This window comes from Oncorhynchus masou, chromosome 29, assembly GCF_036934945.1.
Source record: "Oncorhynchus masou masou isolate Uvic2021 chromosome 29, UVic_Omas_1.1, whole genome shotgun sequence".
In the NCBI taxonomy this organism is placed as follows: domain Eukaryota; kingdom Metazoa; phylum Chordata; class Actinopteri; order Salmoniformes; family Salmonidae; genus Oncorhynchus; species Oncorhynchus masou.
In genome coordinates, this window is record NC_088240.1 from 90,754,684 (window position 1) to 90,767,183 (window position 12,500).

At 48.4% G+C, this 12,500-nt stretch overlaps 1 protein-coding gene across 1 annotated transcript in view; it reads left to right on the forward strand.

Annotated features, from left to right (window-relative positions):
- Positions 1-12,500, forward strand: part of LOC135519836 (intermembrane lipid transfer protein VPS13B) — a 764,993-nt gene that overhangs the window by 500,536 nt on the left and 251,957 nt on the right. Inside the window, 2 exon segments of the mRNA XM_064945043.1 lie at positions 1,521-1,724; positions 11,111-11,237. Of these exon segments, the coding sequence (XP_064801115.1) occupies positions 1,521-1,724; positions 11,111-11,237 (331 nt within the window).

Genomic DNA, 12,500 nt, shown 5'->3' on the forward strand with positions numbered 1-12,500 from the left:
TTCTGAGGAAGGAGACATGTTCTGAGGAAGGAGACATGTTCTGAGGAAGGAGACATGTTCTGAGGAAGGAGACATGTTCTGAGGAAGGAGACATGTTCTGAGGAAGGAGACGTGTTCTGAGGAAGGAGACGTGTTCTGAGGAAGGAGACGTGTTCTGAGGAAGGAGACGTGTTCTGAGGAAGGAGACGTGTTCTGAGGAAGGAGACATGTTCTGAGGAAGGAGACATGTTCTGAGGAAGGAGACATGTTCTGAGGAAGGAGACATGTTCTGAGGAAGGAGACATGTTCTGAGGAAGGAGACGTTCTGAGGAAGGAGACATGTTCTGAGGAAGGAGACATGTTCTGAGGAAGGAGACATGTTCTGAGGAAGGAGACATGTTCTGAGGAAGGAGACATGTTCTGAGGAAGGAGACATGTTCTGAGGAAGGAGACATGTTCAGCTGAAAATCACCGTTGACGTTTTATCTGCTAACAAAATCTAAAAAAATGTTCTGATGTCACTGCATCTGTTGCTGTTTTAATACGATATCTTTCCCTTTAGTTCTCATCGGAATTCACCAGAACAAATAAACATATCATAACGCAGAGAGAGAGAGAGAGAGAGACAGAGAGACACAGAGAGACAGAGAGAGAGAGATACACAGAGAGAGAGAGAGAGACGGAGAGAGAGACACAGAGACACAGAGAGAGACACAGAGAGAGAGAGAAATGGAGAGAGAGAGAGAGAGAGAGAGACACATAGAGAGAGACACAGAGAGAGACGGAGAGAGAGAGAGAGAGACACAGAGAGAGAGAGAGAGACAGAGAAAGAGACAGAGAGAGAGAGAGAGAGAGAGAGAGAGAGACAGACAGACAGACAGACAGTCAGTTTTGTATATTATCTACCTCACTTGCTTTGGCAGAGACGGAGGGAGAGGGACAGACAGACAGACAGACAGACAGACAGACAGACAGACAGACAGACAGACAGACAGACAGACAGACAGACAGACAGACATGCTCTGATGTCATATGTACAAGTACATTCTGATTCCTTCATCTGAACATGACTGCAACAGGATGTGGGATCATGTCTTCTCAACATGACTTCATAGTTTCTTGGCTCTTCATCCCTCTACAGGGTAGAGAACTGGAAATGGGAGAGACATTAAATCTAATGCCCTCTGTGATATATCTAGACCTGCTGCTCTGCTCTGTTCTGGTCAGATTCTCTATTGACTGTGACTGTTGGTTAGTGTGGAGGTGGCGAGCTGAGACCGCGGGTAGCCATGGTAACAGCTACATTACGCAACAAATGAGTCTCTCTGTGTTCAGAAGTGGTGTCAGGGAACTGACTGATTCCCATGCACTATAACAAACCCGAATGAGCCCCAGGGGGTGATGGGTAATGCTGATCACATGACAGAGGTGGTACCTATGATGTCAGAGGTCTGGCCGGTCTGCGTTCCGGGTCTGTTTCAGCTGATGTTATCGTGACTGTTTAACCTCATAACGTCCCTCTCCCTGCTTTCCCCCCCCAGGCGAGCGTTGAACCTGGGCATCCTACGCGACCCGGGGTCAGAGGTGGAGGACCGTCAGTACCAGCTGGATCTGCAGTCCGTCAACATCGGTACCGCCCAATGGGAGCAGCTCAAACCAGAGAAGGAGGGGTCTAAGGGGGGCGTGTCCACCGAGACAGAGAGGAACTCACAGAACCCTGCCCTGGAATGGAACATGGCCAGCAGGTAAACAACCAATCAGGACAGACTACTGGGTACAACTAACCAATCAGGACAGACTCCTGGGTATAACTAACCAATCAGGACAGACTACTGGGTATAACTAACCAATCAGGACAGACTACTGGGTACAACTAACCAATCAGGACAGACTCCTGGGTATAACTAACCAATCAGGACAGACTACTGGGTATAACTAACCAATCAGGACAGACTACTGGGTACAACTAACCAATCAGGACAGACTACTGGGTATAACTAACCAAACATGGCAGACTACTGGGTACAACTAACCAATCAGGACAGACTACTGGGTATAACTAACCAATCAGGACAGACTCCTGGGTACAACTAACCAATCAGGACAGACTCCTGGGTATAACTAACCAATCAGGACAGACTACTGGGTATAACTAACCAATCAGGACAGACTCCTGGGTACAACTAACCAATCAGGACAGACTACTGGGTACAACTAACCAATCAGGACAGACTACTGGGTACAACTAACCAATCAGGACAGACTCCTGGGTACAACTAACCAATCAGGACAGACTCCTGGGTACAACTAACCAATCAGGACAGACTACTGGGTACAACTAACCAATCAGGACAGACTCCTGGGTACAACTATCCAATAAGGAAGTACCTAACCACATCTTAGTACCAAGGTGGCCAATCATATCTGCACCGGGCCAGTGTGGGTGCAGGGTTTTGTCCCAGCCAAGCAGAAACACATCTGATTCTACCAATCAGTAAATCTCTGAATCCTGGTGTTGTAACTGGTAGATAACAGGATGTGTCACAGCTTGGTTGGCTGATCGCATCACTTCCTGTCAGATGTTCAGGTGGTAGAGGGAGGGGCTCTGTGTGATCAAATGGTTCAACAAGGCTCAGTGACTGAGTCCCAAATAGGGCTCTGGTCTAATGTAGTGCACTACTGGGCCCATAGGGCTCTGGTCTAATGTAGTGCACTACTGGGTCCATAGGGCTCTGGTCTAATGTAGTGCACTATTGGGTCCATAGGGCTCTGGTCTAATGTAGTGCACTACTGGGTCCATGGGGCTCTGGTCTAATGTAGTGCACTACTGGGTCCATAGGGCTCTGGTCTAATGTAGTGCACTATTGGGTCCATAGGGCTCTGGTCTAATGTAGTGCACTACTGGGTCCATGGGGCTCTGGTCTAATGTAGTGCACTACTGGGTCCATAGGGCTCTGGTCTAATGTAGTGCACTACTGGGTCCATAGGGCTCTGGTCTAATGTAGTGCACTACTGGGCCCATAGGGCTCTGGTCTAATGAAGTGCACTACTGGGCCCATAGGGCTCTGGTCTAATGAAGTGCACTACTGGGTCCATGGGGCTCTGGTCTAATGTAGTGCACTACTGGGCCCATAGGGCTCTGGTCTAATGAAGTGCACTACTGGGCACATAGGGCTCTGGTCTAATGTAGTGCACTACTGGGTCCATGGGGCTCTGGTCTAATGAAGTGCACTACTGGGCACATAGGGCTCTGGTCTAATGTAGTGCACTACTGGGTCCATGGGGCTCTGGTCTAATGTAGTGCACTACTGGGTCCATAGGGCTCTGGTCTAATGTAGTGCACTACTGGGTCCATAGGGCTCTGGTCTAATGTAGTGCACTACTGGGCCCATAGGGCTCTGGTCTAATGTAGTGCACTACTGGGTCCATGGGGCTCTGGTCTAATGTAGTGCACTACTGGGCCCATAGGGCTCTGGTCTAATGTAGTGCACTACTGGGTCCATGGGGCTCTGGTCTAATGTAGTGCACTACTGGGTCCATAGGGCTCTGGTCTAATGTAGTGCACTACTGGGTCCATAGGGCTCTGGTCTAATGTAGTGCACTACTGGGTCCATAGGGCTCTGGTCTAATGTAGTGCACTACTGGGTCCATAGGGCTCTGGTCTAATGTAGTGCACTACTGGGTCCATGGGGCTCTGGTCTAATGTAGTGCACTACTGGGCCCATAGGGCTCTGGTCTAATGTAGTGCACTACTGGGCCCATAGGGCTCTGGTCTAATGTAGTGCACTACTGGGTCCATAGGGCTCTGGTCTAATGTAGTGCACTACTGGGCCCATAGGGCTCTGGTCTAATGTAGTGCCCTACTGGGCCCATAGGGCTCTGGTCAGACGTAGTGCACTGCATAGGGTATAGGGTACTATTTGGGGCACTCATCTGCTTGGTTCCCCCCATTCAGACTCATAATTACAAGGCCTGTCATGTTTCATAGAGAACCGGGAGCTAAAACAAGCAGACGTTTTACGGCCTGTTTGACTTGGCTGGTTTTTTCAGCTGTGTGTTTTCAGAAGGACCCAGAAACCCCGGCGTCGCTGAAAGGGATCCCTGTCAGATAGAAATACATTAGAATAGAGCAGCGTGCCGCGTAACCATGGAGATGCACAGTCTCACACACACACACTGAGGGAGACACACACTGAGAGACATACAGTCACACACACGCACACACACACACACTGAGAGACACACTGAGAGAGGCACAGTCACACACACACACACACACACACACTGAGACACACACACACTGAGAGACACACACACACTGAAGGACACACACACACTGAGAGACACACACTTAGAGACACCACACACGGACACACACACACTGAAAGACACACACAAACTAAGAGAGACACACACTGAGAGAGACACACACACACTGAGAGACACACACACTGAGAGAGACACACACACAGTGCTTCAGTGTGTAGGACTGCCCTTTTTGCCAATAGAGTTGGTGTCAGAGCTGAGCCCAGCCTATAGAGTTGAGGTCAGAGCTGAGCCCAGCCAATAGAGTTGAGGTCAGAGCTGAGCCCAGCCAAAAGAGTTGGGTCAGAGCTGAGCCCAGCCAATAGAGTTGGTGTCAGAGCTGAGCCCAGCCAATAGAGTTGAGGTCAGAGCTGAGCCCAGCCAATAGAGTTGAGGTCAGAGCTGAGCCCAGCCAATAGAGTTTAGGTCAGAGCTGAGTCCAGCCAATAGAGTTGGGTCAGAGCTGAGTCCAGCCAATAGAGTTGGGTCAGAGCTGAGTCCAGCCAATAGAGTTGGGGAACACTCCATCACTCAGACATCATTTACAGATAACCAGGGGACACCAGGGATGTTCTCTGTTTAGTGAGTCCTCCAGATCAGATGCAGTAGAGATGACCAGGGATGTTCTCTGTTTAGTGAGTCCTCCAGATCAGAGGCTAGTAGGGATGACCAGGGATGTTCTCTGTTTAGTGAGTCCTCCAGATCAGAGGCAGTAGGGATGGACCAGGGATGTTCTCTGTTTAGTGAGTCCTCCAGATCAGAGGCAGTAGGGATGGCCAGGGATGTTCTCTGTTTAGTGAGTCCTCCAGATCAGAGGCAGTAGGGATGGCCAGGGATGTTCTCTGTTTAGTGAGTCCTCCAAATCAGAGGCAGTAGGGATGGCCAGGGATGTTCTCTGTTTACTGAGTCCTCCAGATCAGAGGCAGTAGGGATGGACCAGGGATGTTCTCTGTTTAGTGAGTCCTCCAAATCAGAGGCAGTAGGGATGGCCAGGGATGTTCTCTGTTTAGTGAGTCCTCCAGATCAGAGGCAGTAGGGATGGACCAGGGATGTTCTCTGTTTACTGAGTCCTCCAGATCAGAGGCAGTAGGGATGACCAGGGATGTTCTCTGTTTAGTGAGTCCTCCAGATCAGAGACATTAGGGATGACCAGGGATGTTCTCTGTTTAGTGAGTCCTCCAGATCAGAGGCTAGTAGGGATGACCAGGGATGTTCTCTGTTTAGTGAGTCCTCCAGATCAGAGGCAGTAGGGATGGACCAGGGATGTTCTCTGTTTAGTGAGTCCTCCAAATCAGAGGCAGTAGGGATGGCCAGGGATGTTCTCTGTTTAGTGAGTCCTCCAGATCAGAGGCAGTAGGGATGGACCAGGGATGTTCTCTGTTTACTGAGTCCTCCAGATCAGAGGCAGTAGGGATGACCAGGGATGTTCTCTGTTTAGTGAGTCCTCCAGATCAGAGACATTAGGGATGACCAGGGATGTTCTCTGTTTAGTGAGTCCTCCAGATCAGAGACATTAGGGATGACCAGGGATGTTCTCTGTTTAGTGAGTCCTCCAGATCAGAGTCAGTAGGGATGACCAGAGATGTTCTCTGTTTAGTGAGTCCTCCAGATCAGAGGCAGTAGGGATGACCAGGGATGTTCTCTGTTTAGTGAGTCCTCCAGATCAGAGGCAGTAGGGATGACCAGGGATGTTCTCTGTTTAGTGAGTCCTCCAGATCAGAGGCAGTAGGGATGGACCAGGGATGTTCTCTGTTTAGTGAGTCCTCCAGATCAGAGACATTAGGGATGACCAGGGATGTTCTCTGTTTAGTGAGTCCTCCAGATCAGAGGCAGTAGGGATGACCAGAGATGTTCTCTGTTTAGTGAGTCCTCCAGATCAGAGGCAGTAGGGATGGACCAGGGATGTTCTCTGTTTAGTAAGTAAATTAGACAATTTCCTGTCCTGCTAAGCATTCAAAATGTATTGAATACTTTTGGGTTTCAGGGAAAATGTAGGGAGTAAAAAGTACATTATTTTCTTTAATAATGTAGTGAAGGTCAAGCTGTCAAAAATCGTAAAGTACTGATACCCCAAAACACAACTCAAGTAGTACTTTATAGTATTTTATTTAAGTACTTTACACCACTGCATATATACTGTACACAGTATCTGGGACTCTGAGGCCTAGTTGGTAAACTGAGCCGGGCCTCTCTCTCTCTCTCTCTGCTCTCTCTCTCTCTCTCTGCTCTCTCTCTCTCTCTCTGCTCTCTCTCTCTGCTCTCTGTCTCTCTCTCTCTCTCTGCTCTCTCTTTCTGCTCTCTCTCTCTCTCTCTGCTCTCTGTCTCTCTCTCTCTCTCTCTCTGCTCTCTCTTTCTGCTCTCTCTCTCTTTCTGCTCTCTCTCTCTGTCTCTCTCTCTCTCTGTCTCTCTCTCTGCTCTGTCTCTCTCTCTGCTCTGTCTCTCTCTCTCTCGTTCTCTCACTCTGATCTCTCTCTGTTCTCTCTGCTCTCTCTCTCTCTCTCTCTCTCTCTGCTCTCTCTCTCTGCTCTCTCTCTCTTCTCTCTCTTCTCTCTCTCTCTCTGCTCTCTCCCTCTCTCTCTGCTCTCTCTCTTCTCTCTCTCTCTTCTCTCTGCTCTCTCTCTCTCCCTCTCTCTCTCTGCTCTTTCTCTTCTCTCTCTCTCTCTTTCTGCTCTCTCTCTCTCTGCTCTCTCTCTCTATCTCTCTCTCTCTCTCTGCTCTCTCTCACTCTCTGCTCTCTCTCACTCTCTGCTCTCTCTCTCTCTCTCTCTGCTATCTCCTCTCTGATCTCTATCTCTCTCTCTCTCTCTGCTCTCTCTCACTCTCTGCTCTCTCTCTCTCCCTCTCTCTCTCTCTGCTATCTCTCTTCTCTCTCTCTCTGTGGTGTGGTGAGGGATGGCACCTGTCCCATGCAACGGGACCCTCACTGTTTCACCCTAACTCTGAAGGAGATTACCCAGACCCTTCGAGGACCCTCTCTCTCAGAGAAAAGAGTGACCTGGCCTGCCTCCCCCGAGGATACGGGTAACACACACACACAATGAATGTCAGGACGATACTGTCGGCCACCTAGGAATCCTACTGGCTCTGTGGGCGTTGGATTGTTTTAATAGCAGCAACAGATGTGGTAATTAACACTGTCTTCTACAGATCGCTTGTATATTTGTTTTTGCCTGCAACAAATGTCTCCCACAAATATATAACTTGATTGTTGGAATGAACACGAATGAAAAATAAAAATAAAATAAACTGTCTGGAGCTGGAGTAGGAACTGTCCAGGTATTGTAGAGATCAGTTACAGGTTGGACCCTGTGAAGTGTGTGGTATTGTAGAGGTCAGTTACAGGTTGGACCCTGTGAAGTGTGTGGTGTTGTAGAGATCAGTTACAGGTTGGACCCTGTGAAGTGTGTGGTATTGTAGAGGTTAGTTACAGGTTGGACCCTGTGAAGTGTGTGGTATTGTAGAGATCAGTTACAGGTTGGACCCTGTGAAGTGTGTGGTATTGTAGAGGTCAGTTACAGGTTGGACCCTGTGAAGTGTGTGGTATTGTAGAGGTCAGTTACAGGTTGGACCCTGTGAAGTGTGTGGTATTGTAGAGGTTAGTTACAGGTTGGACCCTGTGAAGTGTGTGGTATTGTAGAGGTTAGTTACAGGTTGGACCCTGTGAAGTGTGTGGTGTTGTAGAGGTCAGTTACAGGTTGGACCCTGTGAAGTGTGTGGTATTGTAGAGATCAGTTACAGGTTGGACCCTGTGAAGTGTGTGGTATTGTAGAGGTCAGTTACAGGTTGGACCCTGTGAAGTGTGTGGTATTGTAGAGGACAGTTACAGGTTGGACCCTGTGAAGTGTGTGGTATTGTAGAGGTTAGTTACAGGTTGGACCCTGTGAAGTGTGTGGTATTGTAGATGTTAGTTACAGGTTGGACCCTGTGAAGTGTGTGGTATTGTAGAGGTCAGTTACAGGTTGGACCCTGTGAAGTGTGTGGTATTGTAGAGGACATAGTCTACAGGTTGGACCCTGTGAAGTGTGTGGTATTGTAGAGGACAGTTACAAGTTGGACCCTGTGAAGTGTGTGGTATTGTAGAGGTCAGTTACAGACATATTCAGCTATAGACTGACTGTACTACTGACAGCCATGAGAAGGGATTAAAGATGGCCAACCTAGTGTGTCATTAAAGATGGCCAACCCAGTGGGTGATTAAAGATGGCCAACCCAGTGGGTGATTAAAGATGGCCAACCCAGTGGGTGATTAAAGAAGGCCAACCCAGTGGGTGATTAAAGATGGCCAACCCAGTGTGTGATTAAAGATGACCAACCCAGTGTGTGATTAAAGATGGCCAACCCAGTGTGTGATTAGTGATGGCCAACCCAGTGTGTGATTAGTGATTAAAGATGGCCAACCCAGTGTGTGATTAAAGATGACCAACCCAGTGTATGATTAAAGATGACCAACCCAGTGTGTGATTAAAGATGACCAACCCAGTGTGTGATTAAAGATGACCAACCCAGTGGGTGATTAAAGATGACCAACCCAGTGGGTGATTAAAGATGACCAACCCAGTGTGTGATTAAAGATGACCAACCCAGTGGGTGATTAAAGATGACCAACCCAGTGGGTGATTAAAGATGGCCGACCCAGTGGGTGATTAAAGATGACCAACCCAGTGGGTGATTAAAGATGACCAACCCAGTGTGTGATTAAAGATGACCAACCCAGTGTGTGATTAAAGATGACCAACCCAGTGTGTGATTAGTGATTAAAGATGGCCAACCCAGTGGGTGATTAAAGATGACCAACCCAGTGTGTGATTAAAGATGACCAACCCAGTGTGTGATTAAAGATGACCAACCCAGTGTGTGATTAAAGATGACCAACCCAGTGTGTGATTAAAGATGACCAACCCAGTGTGTGATTAGTGATGGCCAACCTAGTGTGGGATTAAAGATGGCCAACCTAGTGTGGGATTAAAGATGACCAACCCAGTGTGTGATTAGTGATGGCCAACCCAGTGTGTGATTAGTGATTAAAGATGGCCAACCCAGTGTGTGATTAGTGATTAAAGATGGCCAACCTAGTGTGGGATTAAAGATGACCAACCCAGTGTGTGATTAAAGATGGCCAACCTAGTGTGGGATTAAAGATGACCAACCCAGTGTGTGATTAGTGATGGCCAACCCAGTGTGTGATTAGTGATTAAAGATGGCCAACCCAGTGTGTGATTAGTGATTAAAGATGGCCAACCTAGTGTGGGATTAAAGATGACCAACCCAGTGTGTGATTAGTGATGGCCAACCCAGTGTGTGATTAGTGATTAAAGATGGCCAACCCAGTGTGTGATTAAAGATGACCAACCCAGTGTGTGATTAGTGATGGCCAACCCAGTGTGTGATTAGTGATTAAAGATGACCAACCCAGTGTGTGATTAAAGATGGCCAACCCAGTGTGTGATTAGTGATTAAAGATGGCCAACCCAGTGTGTGATTAAAGATGACCAACCCAGTGTGTGATTAAAGATGACCAACCCAGTGTGTGATTAAAGATGACCAACCCAGTGTGTCATTAAAGATGGCCAACCCAGTGTGTGATTAGTGATTAAAGATGACCAACCCAGTGTGTGATTAAAGATGACCAACCCAGTGTGTGATTAGTGATGGCCCCTGACCCCCATCCAGATTTACTTCTATGTTAATACACTGAGTGTACCCAACATTACCATGACACAGACAGACCAGGTGAATCCAGGTGAAAGATATGACCCCTTATTGATGTCACCTGTTAAATCCACTTCAATCAGTGTAGATGAAGGGTGGAACACCAGGAGAGGAGAGCCATCCTCACCCCCATCCTGACCTCTCTCTCTGTTCCTCCTCCTCCCCCCCCCTCCCCAGTCTCAGGAGACACCAGGAGAGGAGAGCCATCCTCACCCCCATCCTGACCTCTCTCTCTGTTCCTCCTCCTCACCCCCATCCTGACCTCTCTCTCTGTTCCTCCTCCCCCCCCCCCCCCAGTATCAGGAGACACCAGGAGAGGAGAGCCATCCTCACCCCCATCCTGACCTCTCTCTCTGTTCCTCCTCCTCCCCCCCAGTATCAGGAGACACCAGGAGAGGAGAGCCATCCTCACCCCCATCCTGACCTCTCTCTCTGTTCCTCCTCCTCACCCCCATCCTGACCTCTCTCTCTGTTCCTCCTCCCCCCCCCAGTATCAGGAGACACCAGGAGAGGAGAGCCATCCTCACCCCCATCCTGACCTCTCTCTCTGTTCCTCCTCCTCACCCCCATCCTGACCTCTCTCTCTGTTCCTCCTCCTCCTCCTCCCCCCCCCCCAGTATCAGGAGACACCAGGAGAGGAGAGCCATCCTCACCCCCATCCTGACCTCTCTCTCTGTTCCTCCTCCCCCCCTCCAGTCTCAGGAGACACCAGGAGAGGAGAGCCATCGTCACCCCCATCCTGACCTCTCTCTCTGTTCCTCCTCCTCACCCCCATCCTGACCTCTCTCTCTGTTCCTCCCCCCCCCAGTATCAGGAGACACCAGGAGAGGAGAGCCATCCTCACCCCCATCCTGACCTCTCTCTCTGTTCCTCCTCCCCCCCCCAGTATCAGGAGACACCAGGAGAGGAGAGCCATCCTCACCCCCATCCTGACCTCTCTCTCTGTTCCTCCTCCTCCCCCCCCCAGTCTCAGGAGACACCAGGAGAGGAGAGCCATCCTCACCCCCATCCTGACCTCTCTCTCTGTTCCTCCTCCTCACCCCCATCCTGACCTCTCTCTCTGTTCCTCCTCCTCACCCCCATCCTGACCTCTCTCTCTGTTCCTCCCCCCCCCCAGTCTCAGGAGACACCAGGAGAGGAGAGCCATCGTCACCCCCATCCTGACGGACTTCTCTGTCAGAGTGACAGCAGCACCTGCCATCATATTCAGCAAGCCCAGATCCCCTGACAACAGACAAGTGGAGGTTAGTATGAGGCACCATGAACCCAGAACCTTTACAGTCATCAAATCAAATTTATTTATGCAGCATAAATACTGGAGGCTGAGACAGGAGGGGTCAGGAGACACTGTTACAGTGAGGTTTAAACATGAACCCAGAACCTTTACAGTGAGGTTTAAACATGAACCCAGAACCTTTACAGTGAGGTTTAAACATGAACCCAGAACCTTTACAGTGAGGTTTAAACATGAACCCAGAACCTTTACAGTGAGGTTTAAACATGAACCCTGAACCTTTAATATGAGGTTTAAACATGAACCCAGAACCTTTAATATAAGGTTTAAACATGAACCCATAACCTTTAATATGAGGTTTAAACATGAACCCAGAACCTTTACAGTGAGGTTTAAACATGAACCCAGAACCTTTACAGTGAGGTTTAAACATGAACCCAGAACCTTTACAGTGAGGTTTAAACATGAACCCAGAACCTTTACAGTGAGGTTTAAACATGAACCCAGAACCTTTACAGTGAGGTTTATACATGAACCCTGAACCTTTACAGTGAGATTTAAACATGAACCCAGAACCTTTACAGTGAGGTTTATACATGAACCCTGAACCTTTACAGTGAGGTTTAAACATTAACCCAGAACCTTTACAGTGAGATTTAAACATGAACCCAGAACCTTTACAGTGAGGTTTATACATGAACCCTGAACCTTTACAGTGAGATTTAAACATGAACCCAGAACCTTTACAGTGAGGTTTAAACATGAACCCAGAACCTTTACAGTGAGGTTTAAACATGAACCCTGAACCTTTAATATGAGGTTTAAACATGAACCCAGAACCTTTACAGTGAGGTTTAAACATGAACCCAGAACCTTTACAGTGAGGTTTAAACATGAACCCAGAACCTTTACAGTGAGATTTAAACATGAACCCAGAACCTTTACAGTGAGGTTTAAACATGAACCCAGAACCTTTACAGTGAGGTTTAAACATGAACCCAGAACCTTTACAGTGAGGTTTAAACATGAACCCAGAACCTTTACAGTGAGATTTAAACATGAACCCAGAACCTTTAATATGAGGTTCTCTATCTCTCAAACTCCAGGTCCAGACCTCTAGGAGACACAGTGGACTAATGGTCTGATATCAAACTCTTGGTTCAGACCTCTAGGAGACACAGTGGACTAACGATCTGATATCAAACTATTGGTTCAGACCTCTAGGAGACACAGTGGACTAACGGTCAGATATCAAACTCCTGGTTCAGACCTC